Genomic DNA, 21,778 nt, shown 5'->3' with positions numbered 1-21,778 from the left:
TTGTTTAACTCTTATCCCTGAGTCTCCTGTGGGTTTGCCCCTTGCTTCTTCTAAAGTCTAGGCAGGGAACCAATACTTATGATGTCTTCTTTTAATTCTGGAGTCATGACCCTTCCCCAAAGTTGCCCAAGCCGTTCGGCATCCCACAGATCTCCTGCCTTCCTTAGATGACAGTTCTGAGACTTTCAGGGCTCGATCGCCAGGCTCTGATACGTAATAGGTCCCTCAGATTTTTAGTAAAAATCTCTCGATTTGGTAACTAAACGTATTGTTCTCTTGGGAATTCAACAGCAATGTAGTTCCACTTATTGTACATTTGGATTCTTTTAAGGAGATGGGTTATCACTCTATTTAGCAATTATATTAATTATTTGGGGACATTAAGGTGAGCTTTCCCTCTCATTTTATTATAATAACCAGTCAAACGTGAGACGCAGAATGCATCCCAAGTTCAGCTCTTTGTAAGGAGGTGATTAACTGATAGAATGACCAGGCACCTATCCTTAGCCCCGCGAAATTTCGGTGACCTTGCGAACATTAGGCCGTTGGCTGCTTCTGTACCTTAAATTGCTTCCCGCACGTGGAACACAGGAAATCTTTGCGGTCCGAATGTCGGAGCATGTGCAGGCGCAGTTTGTCAGGCCGGCAGAACGCCTTGTCGCACTCTGTACACTGGTAGATCTTTTCTGAGTGGAAGCTTCGCACGTGTTTTTTCACCTGGCAGTTGAAGACACGAGTCAGTCAGAGGACCCAAGGAAAGGACAAATGGCGGCTTATGAACACTAGAGGGAGCCAAACGCATTCCCATGGATTTTCATCGGCCCCTGCGGCGTAACCCAATCAGATGTGACTGATAATTGATCTCAATCATTCACAGCACGCCTGTCACAAAGAAACAAAACAACTAGCCAGAAAGCCTTATAAATCTTAACCTCCCATATAACTTGAAGAAGAGGAACAAAGAGTACTTGCTCAATTAAAGCCCTGATCACATGAGACCCATTTTTCTTTCTCTCCTTTTTTAAGATTAAAAGCAGAATTCCTCTGGATTTAAATAAATCTTGGTAAAAAATTATCCACAGAAAGATAAAAAAAATGATTCTTTCTCACTCTTTCCTGCCTCCAACATGTATAGAAGCAATTTAGCCCCTTTCAGTAATTGGTCCTTTTACATCTTTCCATCAAATCAGGTTCTGAAAGGGGTGTCTGGGTGACTCAGTTGCTTAAGCCTCTGCCTTCAGCTCAGATCATGATCCCAGGGTCCTAGGCTGGAGCCCTGTATCATGATCCCTGCTCAGAGGGGAATCTGCCTTTCCCTCTCCTACTCCCCTTGCTCGTGTACTCTTTCAAACAAATAAATAAAATCTTGGAATAAATAAACAAATCAGGTTCTGAAGAATAAAGACATGAATTTGATGATATAAAATACATTACCCTTTTATGAGAACAACACAATACGAGTATCATTTCTCTTTAATCAGGACTTATTCCCCGTACTTTTGGATAATTTAAATAAAGGAATATGACCTCTGATTTTCCTTAGCCATAAATACCCGTGAAGGAGAGGCGTGAATGACAGCTAAGTAGTGAGTTGTAGCAAACTATTCCTATAAGACATTTTGCTTCATTGTTTTTTGAGTCTCTTTTGCCATTAGATTCTGCCATAAGCCACTTTTCTAATTGTTGTGGAGTGACAAAATTACCAAGGCTCCCCATACTGCAGAACCATGAGCTCCTTTTGTCTAGGTAATTTTTTTTTTTAAAGAGAAAATATTTTTACTAGATATTTATATTTAAGTATTCATTGACTAACATAGAACTAGCAGATCATCACTTGACGTTCAAATGAAATCACGAATATTCTGGAATTTATCCTCACCTATTTTGCTCCAGAATATAGTCCAGGGAAGGAGGTCAGTGCTTGATACAAAAGTATATTATATACCAACTCTTTCTGTTTCCTTCCAAAATGCATGACCTTAGTAAAGCAAGACAGGATACCACAGTAGTAGAGAGAAAATGTTTCCAGGCCAAGAAATGGGAGCATGTCTTCTACAGGCTCTCTATATTTTATGAGTAGAGCGCACTGGCAAAGATTAAGAAAGACTTTGTAAAAATGATAATCAGATCTGGGTATTTGTTCCTTGTAATACAACTTAAATGTTTCAATGCCAAAGTCTGATTTGGACAATTAAGGGTTATGATGATGTTTCGCTTATCAAAAGTAGCTTGATTGAAGAAATACCGTTCTCAACCGGAAAGTTGTTTCAAGGATGGGATGAAAATGCGGGCGGTAGGCAGTCTCAATTTTCCAAACATCCAAGTTTCTTTTACCAAAGAAGAAAAGCGTACGGGGGGTCTCAGGAATAGACACTCACCTGGATAAAATCTGGGAATCGTTTCTTACAAGTTGGGCATGTGAAGCAGCCATCATGGATATGAATGGCCACGTGATCCTTCAACAGATCAAGGCGGTCAAAGGATTCTGGGCAAAAAATGCAAGAATAAGTCTTCTGGTCTGAATGGAGCTTCATGTGGCTCTCCAGGGACGCACTGCTGATGAAGCCCTTGTTACAGAGATCACAGGTCAGCGGGCAGTTCCCCTCCCGCCCGTGGAAACGCAAATGTTGGTCCAGTTTGTCCTTTTCCCGGAAGGCCTTCCCACATTGCAAACACTTAAAAGGCCGGAAGGACTTTCGAATAAACAGATGCTGAAGAGCTGCATTCTGAAAGACACACACAAACGGGATCATTCAGCGAGGAAGGCAAGCGGGCAGGCGGCTTGCACACCTACAGAGAAAGAAGATTGTCTCTGCAGTCAGACTTTTCATAGACATTAAGCTCCAGGACACACGGTGGAAAGAAGATTTTTCTGGAGAAGACGTAAAAATTAAACCCATCCCCAGAGAAGATCCCTCTGAAAAGCAAACCTTTTCTATGTCTTACTATATTTATGGATGTATGGGTTTGTTTGGGTTCTTTTTTTTTTTTTTTTTAAGAATTTAAGTCAGTCACAGCCAAAATAGCATTCGCAATAAAAGATCTGTTTGATAAAGCAAATTCCAGAGTTGAGCAGAGCAAGGACTGGAGATTTAGAAGAGGTGACGTGGGATGAGTCACACATGCTTGAATGAGGTTGGAGCAAGTCAGCCAAATGTGACTCGCTGAAGTTCTTGAGAAAAAGAATTCAAAGCTTGATTAAAATGTTTAGGAAAAAAAAAAGATATAAAAAAAAAACAAAAAAACGGAAGAGTAGTGCTTGCCAGGGGCTGGGGAAGGAGGCAATGGAGACAAGGTTTCTTTGAGAATGATGAAAATGTTCTGGAATTATAGTGGTGATGGTTACACAACTGAGAATATTCTAAACACCGCTTGTAAAAGGGTGAATTTTATGGTCCATGAATTATATCTCAATTTAAGAAAGAGAACTTGAAAGAGAAATGAAGGATACAGGTTTATATGAATATGTTCATTCATGAGATAAGATATATGAGCACACATTATAAATGGAATGTGTATATTTGACCACTTCCTACTTAGAAAATGCAGAAGGCAAGTTCTTGGTGTAGCTAGTTAGTTCCCCTGGTTAAAAGGCCATGATAACATAGTTAAGACTATCTTTTTGTTCCCTGTCTAGACTACTCAATTTTCCCTTTTTTTTTTTTTTTTGGTGTTTTTCGTTTTTGTTTTTGTTTTTTTTTTTTTTGCAGTCACAGATTGCGCTTCTAATGCTGATTAGCCATCTTATTGTAAATTCATGCACTTGTTATAGGGAATCCAAGTGAGAAAATATGGATATTCAGTGCAAATTCATCACTACCACTGGAAAAACAACTCATGCTCTACTGAGAGCAGATCAACAGAATCATCTTTCACACAGGAATACAGAATCAATATTTTAGCTATACTATAATGAAGACTCACTCATAGGTTCCTCAAAAGACCAGAGGGAAAGCTCTAAAGAGCTCTGGGGAGGAGGGGAATTTCCTCAAAAAAATGTATCTGTGAAAGGGTATGCCTACGTAACCAAGGAAATAGTAACTGTAGCATTAATGGAGACCTTGATACGTTATTGGTGCAATGAAAAAAATACAATGAATGCCTAACCCCCAACAAGAAGCAGCTTCTAAACTAAATTTAGTGGGAAATAATCATTCAGAAAAAAGCAGAATAATCATTTTTTTTCTTTAGTGAAAATTCTGAACACAGTTACTATATGACAGAAAACTTCCTCCTCCGGGTTCTCTCACGGGGCCAGGAGAGAGATTTTACCTACTCATTTATCTTGAGGCAATACTTAGAAATTCTGTTGTGTTCCCCAGTGGATGGAGGCTGCTTCAGGACTGCATTTTATCATATTCTCCTTTGTATCTAGATCCCTTCACATATAGCTTAGCTCATAGGAAGTGTTCAATAAAAACTCCAGAATTAATGAAATGCATTTCATATGAGAAGCAGAAAGAGGGCGCCTGGGTGGCTCAGTGGGTTAAGCCTCTGCCTTCGGCTCAGGTCATGATCTCAGGGTCCTGGGATCAAGTCCCGCATCCGGCTCTCTTCTCTGCACGGAGCCTGCTTCCTCCTTTCTCTCTCTCTCTCTCTCTGCCTGCCTCTCTGCCTACTTGTGATCTCTGTCTGTCAAATAAATAAATAAAATCTTTTAAAAAAAAAAAAAAAGAAGCAGAAAGAATTCTTTCAAGATCCTTCTACAGCACCTGCAGAGATCTGCAGGAGCAGACCATCCTCACGTCAGCCACAGAGTCTGCTTGTGCTTTATCATCCTGTTCGACAGGTATCCAATCTTTTTACTCTATCTGAACAAACATTTATTGCACAGAAGAGCTCTCACTATTCGGGCAACTTTGAAAACTTAATGGAAATATTGCAAACAAACAAATACTATCCCGAGATTCAGACATGCAAGATTTAGAGTGCTTTCAGCATGTAAGAATCATTTCCTTTATCCAAGTTCGATACGGTTTCCAAGGGCAGACACAATGTACAATTGCTCTTGGTCCCACTGGGGATTCCACTCTTCTTGGGGTGCCAAATCTAGAACCTGGTTTTGTTTTGGACTATTATGCTAGTAAGGCTTCTGTCATTTCTGATTAGTTTGAATATCCTCAGACACTTGATCACTGAGCAGCCACTGGGCTCCTCAGTCTTAGTTCTGTCCACAGACCTTGTTCTTGTTGTCCTTTTAATTCCCATGGAGTCCTGAAGACCATATCCCTCTGATCCTCCTGTAATCTACACAGTACAAGGCAGAGAAAGCGCTGAAACTGTCCCCACCCCTTGACCCACTTGCAGGCCATTTCTACTCGAATTCTACATTGCAGTGTAGCTCAGAGCTCTGCTGGCACACATTGCTAGAAGAAACCATGAGAAGTGGCAGAAAAAGCACAAATGGATCCATTACAGATCTTCTGACCCCTGGGGCGCCTGGGTGGCTCAGTGGTTTAAGCCACTGCCTTCGGCTCAGGTCATGATCTCAGGGTCCTGGGATCGAGTCCCGCATCGGGCTCTCTGCTCGGCAGGGAGCCTGCTTCCCTCTCACTCTCTCTGCTTGCCTTTCTGCCTACTTGTGATCTCTCTCTGTCAAATAAATAAATAAAATCTTAAAAAAAAAAAAAAAGATCTTCTGACCCCTGAGTTGCCATCAGCCAGGCACACGACACTATATGGTCCAGAAGATATTCTGGGTGCCAAAATGCTATGATTGCTGCCATCTGCAGTGGGGGTTCAACTCACATTGACGTGAATTCTAAGACAATGGATACTTTGTAGACAAAGACCTATAATGTTTCTGAAGTTTGATATTAATAGCTAAAGGAAATTCATTCTTGATCACTTCTCATATTATTTTGATCTTGATACCAAAAAGAAAACAATCAATCCTGTTTGTTTTTTGGCTCTTGTTTGTTTGTTTGTTTTAACACTCCTCTGCCTATTTCTACCAGACTTTCAAAGCCTTTAGTGGGCTAGCCCTACCAATGGACCTCACTCTCCGCCGTCCTTCAACTGGCACCCCATGCTAGGGTCAAGCTACAATGTACAGTGTCCCAAAACCATTCCAAGCACATGCCTATGTGTTGGCCTTTGATCCTATGGCCAAGAGCCCTGGAAACAGCCCACTTCTTCCTGTCTCTCTCCCAGAACATTTAAGGCTCACTTCTTCCACAAACTACTCCCTGACCCCTTCTCATATTTCTTTGGCCTTTCTCACTTCCCAGTTCCTATAGCAATTACAAGCTATGCTTTCAAATTTAGCCCTTGACTCTAAGATCCATTACATGAGCACTCTCTCCCTAATTAGACAGTAAGCTCCTAGCGGAGAGGACTCATGGGAAGATTGCATGGTGTCCCTAGCCAGGGCAGAGTATGCAGTCAGATCTCACTACCATTCCCTAAGCCATCCAAATTGTTGTAGAACTGGATGGGATTCTGGAGATCACTTAGTCCTACCCTTCATTTGGGGTAGGAGGAATCTGCTACCCACAATGTATGCATCGGTCTATCTGAAAATAAATAGTTATTCATCGACTGATTTGCAATTACGGTAGATTCCACCAGGTTTTAGCAAGTACAGGTTGCAAAGAACAGCAGGTCAGCAAACACGTCAATAACGTTCTGTTACGTGGAACACAGGAAACGAACCTACCTGCAGCTCCAACTGAGCAGGCAGCATTAGAGGAGAGAAAAATAGTTACATTACCAATGAGATTGGAAGACTTCCCTTCAGTTGGTCATTACCAATCTGGAGAGAAAAGATGAAAAAATACATAGCCCTAATTTTTAGAAGGTGTGAGAGGAAGAAACACAAGAGCTCAACTAAGACTGACCTCCAAAAGCCAAGTGCACATGGCTTTTGCTTTGACTCAAGGAACCTCGTACCCAAACCAGCCACCCAATGCACTGAAGGATACGAACACAGTTAGAGCTACACTAGGCTCGTACAACCACGACTTCACTACATGTGTGGGCTTTCATTTTGGATTGTTTTTATGGGGGTTTTTTCCTGTAAAAAATTAAATCTTGTAAGCATTTCTCCAGACTTGGTGAAAAACCAGAACGGCCAAAGCAGAAAAGACAGTCATGGAGCAAGAGTAAAATGCAGATTGGGAAATACTATAGAATGAGGGATTAGGAAGGTATTAATTCATACCTTTTTGCCTTTCTGGTCTATACTTACATATGTTTCCACAGCCTTTGGAAAGAATATACATGGAGCCAAAAGCATTATATTTCCATCATAGGACCCTAATAAAGACTACTTAGCCTCAGAGGGCTGACAACCTTTCAACATTATTATATTGCTATAAATGTTTAAATGTATTTTTACAGGAAGGCATGGAGTAGACTATTTTTCAAGGTCTCTTCCAGTCTACAGGCAAGCAAGAAGACCAAGAGAAATATAAGCTACATGTAGGCAAGTGAGAAGACCAAAAGAAACATGAGCCAAAACAACCACATCTCTCTAAACTGTAAGGCCTAGAAAGTTATACCAAAAAAACACTTTCTAGCCACACATAAAGTACAATAAAAGTATATACCACTGCCATAGACAGTGGTATAAGTCATCGTTTTCTGGATGAAAACTGGCCAACACATGCGCTTATCCCACAAAACCCTATTGTTCTCCACATGCCTCTCCTCCAGGAACTAACTCAGGCTCCAGTGCTCTCTGTGAGGTAAGAGTAACACACATCTGACCTGGAGGCCATGGAGGCTGGGTGGCCGCACGGTCTACAGTTGAGACACAGGCCACAGAAGTGTAACAAGGACCAACTCCCGAACCTGGTACTTAACTTCAGGCTGTCCCGGTTGTATAAACTCTACCTGCCACAGCAATGTGGACACGGGTCCCTTTGCGATGATGAGTAATGACATTTGCCAGTCTTCCCGTGGAAACTGTAGACAACCAAATTCATGTACCCAAAATTAATCTGAGAGCTATCATTAGGCACAGAGTAGAGTGGCTTCAGTGTAAATAATTATTATAATTAAACCTACTTATTTCCCCATTTCCAATCTGTGAGGTTAGGGATCTGGAGAGCTATCCTACTCGAACTATACTAATCCAGAAGCTGCCAAAAGCCAAAGTGATTCCTTCACTAAATTGATGGAATCTAGGACCAGCCATTCCAGGCTGTCACAGGACACAAAGACACGGAGAAGTAGTTAATACATTCTTCCTAGATAAGGGGATCCAGTGTGTGGCTGGCTAGATGCAAGATTTCAGAGTGGATGGTGAGTGAGTTGGGAAAACATGGCACCTAGAAAGCCAGTCGACTGGAGAAAGGGTAGCACCTCATGAAGGAGGAGCTCTGCTTCCCACTTACTCGGATACGCTTGGCTCTGCGCATGTCATCGGCCGTCAGAGTGCTCTGGGTGGGCAGCACGCTCTCCTCGTGCTGGGGCTGCAGGTGTAGGCTATGAGTTTCTGGCTCGTGCTCCAGAGAAGGCTGGGTTTCCTGTGGCAGCTGAGGGATGGGGAGGGTGGTCTGTTCTGGTTCATCTAGCCCATTCAGAGTAGCTGACTCAGCCTCATCGAACTGTTCCTTAGTGGAAAAATGTAGCAAGTCCTGAAATTGCAATAACCAGGAATTATTTCCCCAGCTAGAGACTCATGCTAGAGAGCCAGCTAGGATTTAGAACTGCTGCATATTTTTTAAATCTCTAGAGTCCTAATGCTCAGAAAAAAATATTCTCTTTCTGGGAAAACTATCCAAGATTAGGTAACTATCCACAGGATGTAAAACTAAGAGGTATTCCAGATTGCTCCATGAGGAAAAGACTCTGACAGGAGAACTCATCTGGAATAAGACCATTTTAACTACTGAAACTAATTAAACAGCATCCCCCAACAATATCTGAGCAATTTCAACTCCTTTTTTTGGTGGCGGGGGGTGGGGGGTGGTGACGACAGAGGGAGAGGGAGAGACAGAATCTTAAGCAGGCTCCATGTCCAGCACAGATCCCAAGATGGGGCTGGATCTCACGACCCTGAGATCATGACTTGATCCAAGATCGTGACCTGAGCAAAATCAAGAGTCAGACACTTAACTGACTGAGCCACCCAAGCGCCCCCAATTTCAAATCTTGATGGCAACAAAGTGGGATTTTTGTTGTAACATTCAAGAATACGTTCTGGGTTTTTTGAGAATGCATTCTTCTCGCCTTCTCCCAGTCAACCCCTAATCAACAAGCCACCAAGCTCTGACATGGCAGGACCATTAGCCTCCAGGAGGTATCTGTACTGAAGCCTGGTAATAGTTCCAAATCCCCGGAGCAGGCATCTAACACAGAGTTCTTCGTCCCCCCAGTACCTGTGTCCCGTCGTCACACTTGTCCCCATTTTCACTGGTTATTTCCAAGCGGATAAATTTTGGAGGGCGTCCTGGTCGTCGACCAGGGCCAAATCGCCTCTTGCCTCGTCCCCTTCCTCTGCCTCTTGTTCTGGGGACAGAAGATTAGGTTATAAACAATCATGGTTACACAGTACTCCCTAACAAGTATTTTCCCTCGACGGTGCTGATGAGCCCCAAATCTTGATTTCCTTCCATTTTATTACTTTTCCTGATTCTTTTTTCTACTGGCAACAATCATTTTGATAATAGGCACTTTCTTTTTTTTTAAGTTTTTTTTTAAGATTTTTAAATTTATTTTAGAGAGCATGCTCATGCCTGTGCATGAGCAGGGGAGGGGCAGAGAGAGGGACAGGCAGACTCCAGGCACTGAATGCAGGGTCCAACGTAGGGCTCAATTATACCGCCCGAGATCAAGAGTAGACTGCTTAACTGACTGAGGCATCTAGGCGTCCCGGTAATATACACTTTCTAAATATCTCATCCCTGCCATCTATATACCCCAGACATATCTTAAATTATTCAGAAAAAAGGAGCTACTGAAAACTCAGAGCACTGACAACCATTTTGTTACTGAAAATTTAGAAAGCACAAACATATCTCTGAAATGATGTGAGAAATGCAGACAGGACAGAACACGCAAAGCCTTACAGTGCGTTCCTAGAGAAAAGATTCCGTTCTTTCCCTCTTTCCCCCGTGCTTCACTTCCTGTTCCTTCCAAGAAATGTGGCTAGATTCAAAAGAACTTTCTTGTTTTGCTATAAGCTTCTGGCAGGTCAAAACAAATTTCTAAGTCAACTGTTCCATAACATGCCTTGTAAACACCAAGTAAATTTTATCTTCTTTAATAGATTCCTAGCATATAAAAATTCCTCAATAAAGGAATTCAGGAAGTGTGCCCCTAAAATCTCTTTTAGAAGATAAATGAGTGAGAGGATTAAGAGTACACTTACTTGATGAACACTGAGTATTGTATGGAACTGCTGAACCTCTATACTGTACATCTGAAACTAACCTAATACTGTATGTTAACTATACTGGGAAGGGAAGGGAAGGGAAGGGAAGGGAAGGGAAGGGAAGGGGAGGAGAGGGCAGGGAAGGGAGAAGAAAAGAAAAAAGATGTGTGTGAGAGGTATGTGTAAAATTGACCAGATCATGTTTTATTTCTCCACTTATCTATTTAGCAATTTAACAAAAATTATGTGTTGTTCCAGAATTTTTAAAAGACTCTTTGTTATAAAAAATTCTGAACGTAGATAAATGTATAACCCAATGAACACAATGAACCCTATGTGCCCATTACCTGATTTCAATACTTAGCTACTCATGGCTAATTTTATTCCACTGTACCCCACCCCACCCCCACTATTTCCCCCACACACTTACCCATTAGATTATTCTGAACTAAGTTCCAGACATCATTTCAACTGCAAATATTTCCACAAATATGTCTCTACAATACAAGGACTCTTTTTTCTATATTCCATATAGATAGATAGATAGATATACACATGTATATTCCACAATACCATCATCACACCTTAAAAATCTGATAGTTGTGGGGCATCTGGGTGGCTCAGTGGGTTAAGGCTCTGCCTTTGGCTCAGGTCATGATCTCAGGGTTCTAGGATAGAGCCCTTCACTGGGCTCTCTGCTCAACATGGAGCCTGTTTCCCCCCCTCTCTCTCTGCCTGCCTCTCTGTCTACTTGTGATATCTCTCTCTCTCTCTGTCAAATAAATAAAATCTTTTAAAAAAATTGATAGTTGCTCAGTATTATTAAATCTAGTCAAAGTTCCAAATTTTCCTAATGGTCTCCAATTTCTTTTTAATAGGCATCCAACAAATGTCTTTATATACCATGTGTCACGCCCCACACTAGGCAATAAAGACAAGTTATATGTGACAGTTTTTGCCCTCAGAAGTCTAATAGAGACAGCAGGCACACAAACCAAAAAATCACAGTATAGAGGGCGCCTGGGTGGCTCAGTGGGTTAAGCCGCTGCCTTCGGCTCAGGTCATGATCTCAGGGTCCTGGGATCGAGTCCCGCATCGGGCTCTCTGCTCAGCGGAGAGCCTGCTTCCCTTCCTCTCTCTCTGCCTGCCTCTCTTGTGATTTCTCTCTGTCAAATAAATAAATAAAATCTTTAAAAAAAAAAATCACAGTATAGAAAGTGCTATAACAGAGCCATGAACAGAGTTCTAGAGACACCTGACAGGGAGTGATTTCCCTCTCACTATGCCCTCCACCCACCTCAGACATTTCCTCCTATGGCTCCCATAGTCATATCCTAGACCGGTTACCCTCCGTAAGTATAGAGCCCCGCCCCCTTACCTCAGTTCCATGCATTGCCACTCCAACGTTATCTCTCGCTTTCCAGCTCACACCCTCAAATCCCTGGACTCAACAATCCTTGCATCTCACCACCACCTCCAGTGTAGTCCTTCTGTCACCTGTTTGCAGTCCTACAACCTCTTGATGTTTTCTCTCCCTTCTTGCACACATAAACCCCGAAGTCATTCACTGTAACCGCTATAACCGCTCCCTCTCGATTGCCATCTCTACTGCTGCCCCATCACTCCTGCTGTGTTGGCAAAGCCACCACAGTGTGCCGTCCTGTTCCCCGGCTGCTCAGCACCAGCATCATTGCAGCAAATGATACTGGACAACGACAAAGAGCCATGCTAGTGGTCTCACTTTAGCGTCATGAACCATGAACCTCCGGAGAGCTCTCAACGGTATGACTGGAGGAAGTCATACGTCCTTCCCTAGAACATGGATTTTCCCACTTTCCTAAACACCGTGTCATTCCATCTCCTCTCTTTTCGAATCCTGTAAAAGATGGCAACCCTGATGGTGTCCCATTGGTGCCACCGCATTCCAAAATACACATTCTTCACTTGAACTATTAAAATAGCTTCCAACTGGACTCCCTGTCTTCACTCTTGATCCAAAGAAAGCACAAGTAACATTTTAATTTTCATCCAGCATGACATTTCGACATAAATTCACATCACAGATACACCCTGATCAGAACCCTTTAAAGACTTATCATACCTAGAATAAAATCCAAATTTCTTACCATGACCCATAAGGCCTACCTGATCTGGCCCCTGCCTACCCCAACTTACAGGATTCTCACTTATCTATTTTTATTGTACTATGGAATGAAACCTATGATTTAGTGTGATGAAGGAATCCTACTTCTGAAAAAAGTTTGCACATCAGACATGCAGACTGTGTGCTATCTCAAGAATTCCCATCCCAGAATCTCTTAGAGGAGGCAACTAAGGGGGAAGGATCTCCTACTGCTGGGTACTCTGATTATGCTAGAAAAGAAACCAACAGTAGATGAGGATGGGGGCAGGCAAAGGGAAATGACATACAAGAACTTCCCCTCTGCGGCCCACCTGATTACCTGTCTACACACAGAAACACCCAGAAACAAACACTCAGGTGACCGACAATATGGAAATGAATCTGGACCTTTAACACCCAATTTTGCAAAATGTTCTGATACCTGCTAAACACATCCAGTTTTTCATCGTGGGAATTGAGATGCTGTTGCAACTGCTCCGAGCTTATAAATCGGCGGTTACATTCGTAGCAGGGCCAGTTCTTCTCTTGCTCACGAAGAACTGGAGTCACAGGAGAGAAATCATAATGGCTGATGACCAAGAGACAGCAATAGACCTCAAATGCCCAGTGTCCCAACCATTCTCATCTCATGAAGCCCGGTGCTCACAAACATAGTGTCTGCTATCTGCATTACTCTTTTGTTAGGAAAATCAAAGGCTAGACTTTGACAAGAGTAGTTTCTAGGATCTTATTTTCTTCTATATTCATGTAAGACATCAAAGAACTGAACTCTGTCCTACTACCGTTTCCCATCTCCCCAACACACATGCCCACACAGCCTCACCACACTGGAAAGACAAAAAGTGCTACCGTGGAAATCTGCATCCAGATGACTTAGGGATTCTGAACCAGGGTTCAAAAGCTGAAGGCCTCTTTTATAATAAAAAGACTTAAAAGTCAATGCCCAATATAATTACTTTAACAAAATGTTAAAGTAGCTACTGAAGTTGATTATTAGCACACCCAATCCTAGCAATGCCACTCCTGAATGTGCACCAACAGAAGTACGCACATAGGCCCACTAAAAGAAAAACCTATGTAAGAATGTTCACAGTGGCACTCTTCAAAATAGTCCCAAACTAGAAACAACCCTGTTGTATAAAAAAGAATTCAGCTGGCCTTTGTCCCTGGTTCCTGGCAAAAAACCTCTGAGTCTTTGGAATAGCTCACATAACAGGAGTGCCTTTTTTTGTCAATCGTGGTAGTCTTTGACCATACGTGAGTTTCTCCTAAAATGACTCAAGATGGGGGCTCCTTGTGCCAGGAAGTCAAACCGTCTGATTATAGGGTTGGAGCCTTGAGCCAGGGAGCGAGAGCTGGAGGGCAAGTTCAATCATGCAGCCAATGGTTCTATGAACCACGCCTATTTCATGACACCTCAATAAAAACTCTGGACACTGCAGCTCAGGTGAGCTGGTAACCATACATCAGTGTGCCACAGAGGTGACATGGGACATGGGAGCTTTCTATTTGGGGCCCACACAAACCTTGCCCTAAGCACTTCTTCATCTGGCTAGTCCTGATATGTGTCCTTTATAATAAAACTGTAATCATAAGCATAGCACTTTTCGGAGTTCCGTGAGTCATTCTAGAAAATTAGCAAGCCTCAGGAGGTTCTAGCTCCCTAAATTGTAGTTAGTTGGTCAGAAATGCATGTGGCATGGGAACGCCAGAGCTTGCGGCTGAGTATCTGAAGTGAAGAGAGTCTTCTGAAAGACTCAGCCCTGAACCTGCACAATGTGACCTAATCCAGGTAAGTGTCAGAATTGCACTGTACAACCCAGATTTTCATCTACAGTGAAAGAGATGCATTAATTATGGTCTAGCCATACTCTAGACTACCAAAATAGCAATGAGGATGAACGCTTTACAATAACACACAATGTGGATAAATCTCACAAACATGTCAAGCCAAAGATTCCCAGAACATACAGAATTCTAGTTATATGAAGTCTGATATGAGCATACCATATCCATGGTATTAGAAGTCAGGATGTTAGTTACACCCAAGAGTGAAGAAGGCACGAGGGACTTCCAGAGCACTGGTCACATTCTGTTTCTTCATCCGGGTACACGTTATATAGGTGTGTTCCCTTTGTGAAAATTTATCTGACTGCATGCTTACAATATGTGCATTTTCTGTACATAAATTATACTTCAGTAACATTTACATTAAAAATAAAAGTCAATGCCTGCCTTGTCAATGTCCTCAGAGATGATTAAATCTAGATAGAGATCATCCTCAGGTCTAGATTCTAATTTAGTATTTGGAGGTTTTCATTACATTAAATACTACTTTCCAGCCACCCAGGAACAAAATGTAAATATGTCCCTGTCATTTGATCCCCAAATCAGACAGGGATGTGTAGCTCAAAACCAAACCAAACCAAACCTACTGGGATATCTTTTAAATATATTGAGATAGGAAAACTGGAGGTTGCATACTGATATAATATATACAATTTAGAATTCATATAGAAATGGAAAATAGAAAAAAAGCCCAACCACCTTTCCTTTCTTCCTCAGAAATGTCGTGGATTTTCTGGTTCACAAACTCAGCATAGGACGCAGCATACCACACCTGCAAAAACCAAGTACAGCATGAAGAACTAGAGGGCACCAGCACACCTTCCTCCCGCGTTTGCAGTCTTTCTCCCGCTTACACAAAACAATCCCAGCCTTCCCACAACCCACGAAAAACAAACAACAAAACAACAAAATCGCACCGTGAGCCGATCTCTTTAACACCAGATGGTCAGTCAGGAAGTGTGTTTGCCAAGACACACTCACCGTGTGTTTTCTTTCTCCTTTTTAAAAAAATTGTTTTTGTTTAAAAAAAATGTTTTTGTTATTCGAACAACTTCACAAGAGATAATTACGAATAGTCGCTTCATCAAAGTAAAACATAGCCTCTTCTGGTTATTTTATCTGTATGTAAACACGGGTTTTTACACAGCTGGCATCGTCATGGCTTCCACCCAACGGCTGTTGCTGGGATCCCTGAGGATGATTTCAAATGCAACGGTGCCCTCCTGAGTCTCTTCCTCCCTCCTACCCCACTGACTACTTCTGCTCCGTCTCGTCTGGCTCTTCTTCCTCTGTAAGTTTCCTCAAAACTTAACCCAAGTCCAGGGCCTTCTTATATTTCCCTAAAGTGATCACATCCATTTCCAACCAATTCTAAATGAGTATCTCCGTCCCAGGCTTTCCCTATCTGTTCCCTCCACATACCTTCTACTGCCTACCTGGTATTCTGTGTGTTTCACACACTTCAAGCTTTACATGTCCAGAACTGAATTCTAAATGCTTCCCTATTGCACGCCCACCCCTGCCCATCTTCCTCATCTCAGTAAATACCCTGCCTTTCCCCCAGCTGCTCAAACGTGACAACTACAAGTTTTCTCAGACTTCTCAGTGTTCTGTCATCCTTCAGCAAGAGGTGCTCAGATTTTCTTCATCTCTGCTTCTCCCACGAAGATCCATGCCAAGACGAGCTCTTGCCTGGTTGGTTTCCTAGTAAGATTCCCCCTTTCCACTCTTGCTCCCTCCATTCTTCACACAGGAGCATAGAGGGCTTCTTACAACACGATCAGATTTCATCATTCTCATGCTTAAACAGCTTCTCACTCCTAAAAAACCTGCAGTGCTCAATGATGGGCTCCAAAGGGCTTCACGATCTCTTCTAGCTCTTACCACTCTCCTTCACTACCTTTCAACAAGAGGGCCTGCTTGCAGTTCCTCCAACAGACGCAGGGCTTTCCCACACCAACCTTTGTCCTAGCTGTCCCACCATTAAGACTATTGGGTTCTTCCCCTTTGCCTCCCCAACCCTTCTACAGTGCCGGCCCCTCCCATCCTGTTCCAGCCTCATTATCGTCTCCCTTCCCCAGCATGTGTAAACTGGTCCCTTTCCTGCTATCTGCTCCTCTTGTACCATCTGCTTCCTTCAGAGCACTTAACCACTACTTGATATTACATTTGACCCTTGAACAACAGGGGTTTGAACTGCATGGGTCCACTTATACGCAGATTTTTTTTTTAGCACAGTACCATAAATGCACCTTCTCTTCCTTATGATTGTCTTAATAGCATGTTCTTTATTCTGGCTTACTTTACTGTAAGAATACAGTATATAATGCATACAACATACGAAATATGTGTTAATCAACTATTATGTTTTTGGTAAGGCTTTCAGTTAATGGTGGCTATTAACAGTTACATTTTGAAGAGTCAATAGTCACATGTAGATTTTCAACTGCCCAAGGGGTCGGTGTCCCCAGTCTGTTTTATTCAGCCATCTGTATTTGTTCACTTACATCCTTCTGCCCACTTCCCCTCTAGAATACGTGTTCCCTGAACATAGACACCGGTCTATCTTTTCCAAGTGTCTGAAACACAGTAGGAGTTCAATATATTAATCACTAAATGAATTAATCATGTATAATTATTATGGAACACTATTTTAACAATGAGGAAATATTTATATGGAGAGTTCATTTTTCAGCGTGGAATAATATTCTATGACAGAGTCTAAGTTCTAATTGACTGTGACCTATAGCTGGATTTTGAGATAGTTTATCAGTTTGCTCTTATAAATTCTACCCTAGTCCATCAATTCCAAAATGTATATTTTTAATATCTTAACACCTCAAAAACCATCTCCATGGCATTCTGCAATCACTGTGATGTGGCTCTCTTTCACTCATTGCTCATTGCTCCTGCACAAACCTGGCCAAGCTCTTTGCATTGTTCTCATCTCATGCAGTTAGGTGCCCCTCTGGCACTCCATGACTTGTTAACACTTGGCAAGCAGTGCAAAAGAAGATTAAAAAAAAAAAACCATCTCCCTCAGAATAAATAAAACAAATGTCTAAGCAATACAAGGCTGGTGCGATCACCTTGCAGGTCCTCTGTTAATACATCAAACATCAAATTGTCAGGAACCTTCCTAATGACTTGATCAAAAGTCCCTGAACTTCCAAAGACGTGTTTTAATTGAGGAAAAAGACACATATGGGTTCAGTCAGTGGGAAAAACACAGGGTCAAAACGTGTGCAGAAACGCCATCAGTCATCTGGAAAAATATCCCAAAGGCAACAGTGGTTCACTTATTTTAAAAATACTACAGCAACAGCAACACCTTGATGGCACAGAAGACAACAGATATACAAAATACAAACATCTGCGACAAAGTAAAAGTGATTTAGTTTTTAAAAAGGTAGACTGTACACAGGGCAGCTTATATGTTAACCAATTTATTTTGCTTGTATGTGCCTTTTTAAATATGCAGAAATGCAATAAGGTTTCAAAATTATCTCTAAATAAGTCTAACACAGCTCCTGGAGTAAGTAGAAAATTACTCTTTTTGGTGATAAAAATAAGCACTATAACCTAGCTTAAATAGCAGCACATTTTCTCTTAATGATGTATAAAATAATGGTGCATCTTAAAGTCACTGGTGTTTGGATCAGTGAAACACAGCATTACAAAATTAGAATGTATCTAGCTCTATCTTTGTTTATAATTATTTCCTCAGACTAATTTTCAAGGATTAGTTTTATTCAGCCAAGAACATTTTTACTATATACTGCCAGAAATATTCTACAAAATATTGCAGTTCTGTGATAAATGTCCCTATTTTTTAACCCCTCACATTCACTGTACTATATCCATTTATTTTTGTTAACTTAAATTAACAAAAAATAGTAACTCATAGTTGTTTTAAGGGTTTTAAAATTATTAATATTAAAACAATTTTTAACCTTTCTTTATTAGTGATTTCTCCTCCAAATAAAGCCTATTCCCAGTATTCATGTGTCCATGTGGATACCAGAGAGGTTAGAGGTGTCTTTTCCCAGTTTTCATTCTTTCTTTTTAAAGATATTATTATAAATATCAAATATTTACTTATTTGAGGGAGGGAGGGGCAGAGGGAGAGAGAGAATCTCAAGCAGACTCCCCACTGAGTGCAGAGCCCGACATGGGTCTTGATCCCATGACCCCTAGATCACAACTTGAGCCAAAGTCAGATACCCAACCCAATCATCTCAGATTTTATTCTTTCTTTCCTTTTTTTTTTTTTTTAAAGATTTTAGTCATGTTTTTGAGAAAGAGAGAGCAAGCAGGAGTAAGGGCAGACTCCATGCTGAACGTGGAGCCTGACACGAGACTTGATCTCAGGACCCAGAGATCATATCCTGAGCTGACATCAAGAGTTGGAGGCTCAACTGACTGAGTCATCCAGGCACCACTCAGTTTTTATTTTTAAACCTTTTAATGTGTATTACAAAGATTTATCCCACTCTGTTGCTTCCTTCTCATGTAGTGTTTTGGTTGTTCATTACACTCAACTGTTACATTCTTCTTTAATTGTTTCTACCTGTCTTTACCTCTATAGTTTTTAAGAGAGAAAATAATCTCCCCTCCACAGCTGAGAAGTATTCACTTCGGTATCAAGAATTTATTGGGACAGATGATGTGAGGTGTGACTCTCCTTTTATAAAGACACAGGTTGGGGCGCCTGGGAGGCTCAGTGGGTTAAGCCTCTGCCTTCGGCTCAGGTCATGATCCCAGGGTCCTGGGATCAAACCCCATATTGGGCTCTCTGCTCAGCGGGGAGCCTGCTTCCTCCTCTTTCTCTGCCTGCCTCTCTGCCTACTTATGATCTCTGTCTGTCAAATAAATAAATAAAATCTTTAAAAAAAAAAAAAAGACACAGGTTTTGTGTAGCTTTTGAACAAAGTCTAGGTCTTTGTTCTCCCCCAAAGAGGTATTTATCTGCCACTTTCACCACATCGCAGCATTGTGCAATTCAGTGTTCATGTACTGATAAAATCATTTCCTGCCTCTTTTTCAACTATATCAGGAATTTTCCCTTAGAATCACAACAGGATTTTCATTATGTCATCAAAAGTTAATATTTAGACAAATTTCTACAGAGTTATCCCCAAAGAATATATTCCTGAAATCAGAAGTCAGTTCATCAAATTCCTAGGGTAAAATGAAGCATGTAGGTAAAGAAATCTAGCTGGTACCTCTAAATTCCATGTTATAAGATCTCCTGTTTCCAACTAATTCTTCTTCAGAGTATGGAAATAACATTAAGTGACCCCAACTTTAATCCCAAACTCCATCATAAATACCAGTCTGCTTCCCAAACACAACCACTTCTTTACTTCTGGGCTGAATGCCTTCATGTAGGCCTTTGACAGACCCAAAAGTCATGTACTTTTCATTACTTTTTTATGGGATTATTGTAAATGTACTGTACATAGCAGGTACTCAACAAGGAAGTGAATTAGAAGGAAAGGACCATTTTTGTAAGAATCCCCCTTCAGAGAAAAAGAAAAGAAGAAGAGGAAAAGCATTAAATGGTGACTATTCCTAACAAAGGTACCACTGACCCAGCACTGTACCTTCAGCTCTTGTTTGGGCTCTACGTTCTTTATCGTGGTGTAATACACATGGTGGCCATATTGGTAAGCCACCAGGTTCTGCTCCAGGTGGTTCTGGGCTGGACGTACAAACATCATCCAGTTACACAGGGTCTCATCAGATAATTCAAACCACAGGTCTTCATGCAAATCTCGGTCTTTTCTGTCCCCTTTATCAAGAGAAACCTGCAACCAAAGAGAAAGTAAAAAGCCACACCAAAAAAACAAAAATAAAAAATAAAAACAAGCCTAACTTTTGATATGATATACATTAATATAATAATATACGAAACACCACTCCTGAAATTAACCGTATATCCTGATTCTTCCTTTTGCATCTAGAAAGATCCAGGAATTGTGTCTTGCCAGATGTAAAAGGAAAAGGCCACTCTTTGAAGACTCACTTGGAGCAAAATCACCTGGCAAAATGTTCCAGTTACCAATCTCATCATATAGATTCAGCTGATCCTCCTCATTAATTAATCATCAAAAAATACTATAAATAAGCCAGGAAATGCAAGCAAAATACTCTCTGGTTCCTTACAAGTTGCTTACTTCAGAGATTCAACTGCATTCATTAATAAGGAGTAGCCTAGTGATACGTATTTCTCTTTCCAAAGTAATATTCCTTCTTTTTTTTTTTTTAAAGATTTTATTTATTTTTTGACAGAGAGAGAGAGATCACAAGTAGGCAGAGAGGCAGGCAGAGAGGAGGGGGAAGCAGGCTCCCCGCTGAGCAGAGAGGCTGATGTGGGACTCGATCCCAGGACCCTGAGATCATGACCTGAGCCGAAGGCAGCAGCTTAACCCACTGAGCCACCCAGGCGCCCCCAAAGTAATATTCCTTCTTGAAGATCTTGAGCTAAGGAAAACCTCCCCATGACAGCAAATGACTTCTCAAAAAACACACCCCAAAGATTCTCCCTTCCTGCTGCCCTTTCTTGGTTCTCCAGGGTAGCTCTTCAAGAAGCAGACAGCGCAAGGGCTGCTAAAGCATCAAATGGAAAGAACAGAGATCGGTATAAATATATTTTACAATACAGGGAACTATTCTTTAGCAAAAGACTCAATAGGACAGATCTGTTTCAAAAATTAACAAGGGGTTTTCCTGAAAAATTTTTTGGTACTCGGCAGATTACATAAGTCTACGTCAAGTTAATTTAAAGAAGGAAAGAAAAAGTTGTCAAAGTTCCTATTATGGACTGAATTGTGCCCTCACCAAATTAATATGCTAAAGTCCTAACCACTCAGTATGTGACCACATTTGGAGATGAGGCTTTTAAAGCATGAACTAAGTTAAAAAGAGGTGACTAAGTCATTAGTGTGAGTCCCAACCCAATCTGACTGGTGTTCTTACAAGAAAAAGAGATCAGGACACAGGGAAAGACACCAGGGACTTCTGCACACACAGAGTAAAGGCATGAGGACACAGAGAGGAGACTGTTGACAAGCTGAGGAAAGAAGCCTCAGGGGAAACCAACCCTGCTGACACCTGGATGTTGGCTTTCCAGCCTCCAGCGCTGTGAGAAAATAAATTCCTGTTCTTTAAGCTCTCCCAGTCTATGGTATTTGTTACAGCAACTCTAGCAGGCTAACACAGCCCCTAAGAACAACACCTCTCAGAATGACTCACAGAATGCCTTAGGGGAATGAGACTGCTGACCTCCAATTTATTGGTGAGAGAGAGAATGTTTCCATTCAAAACAAGTTAAACAGAAAAAAACAAAAATAAAAAATAGAACAAAGCAGAGAAAGAAAAATACTAGCAAACAATGGTTATAGAATTAAATTAAGAGAACCCATAGGAAAACACAAGCTCTTTTAAAAGTTATTAAGAACAAG

The 21,778-nt window shown here is 41.4% G+C and overlaps 1 protein-coding gene across 2 annotated transcripts in view; it reads right to left on the bottom strand.

Moving 5' to 3' along the window:
* The window catches only part of PRDM10 (PR/SET domain 10), a 97,880-nt gene that overhangs the window by 21,568 nt on the left and 54,534 nt on the right, over positions 1–21,778 (bottom strand). Inside the window, exons 7-14 of one of the 2 annotated variants that reach the window (XM_046016870.1) lie at positions 19,919–20,122; positions 15,012–15,084; positions 12,886–13,003; positions 9,327–9,456; positions 8,340–8,582; positions 6,659–6,670; positions 2,379–2,726; positions 562–717 (exon numbers count right to left, since the gene is read on the bottom strand). In XM_046016870.1, the coding sequence (XP_045872826.1) occupies positions 562–717; positions 2,379–2,726; positions 6,659–6,670; positions 8,340–8,582; positions 9,327–9,456; positions 12,886–13,003; positions 15,012–15,084; positions 19,919–20,122 (1,284 nt within the window). The remainder of the gene's footprint in view (positions 1–561; positions 718–2,378; positions 2,727–6,658; positions 6,671–8,339; positions 8,583–9,326; positions 9,457–12,885; positions 13,004–15,011; positions 15,085–19,918; positions 20,123–21,778) is intronic. The other variant, XM_046016871.1, reaches the window with a different exon arrangement.

This window comes from Meles meles, chromosome 8 (assembly GCF_922984935.1).
Source record: "Meles meles chromosome 8, mMelMel3.1 paternal haplotype, whole genome shotgun sequence".
Lineage (NCBI taxonomy): Eukaryota > Metazoa > Chordata > Mammalia > Carnivora > Mustelidae > Meles > Meles meles.
This window is presented reverse-complemented; position numbering and strand designations above follow the sequence as displayed.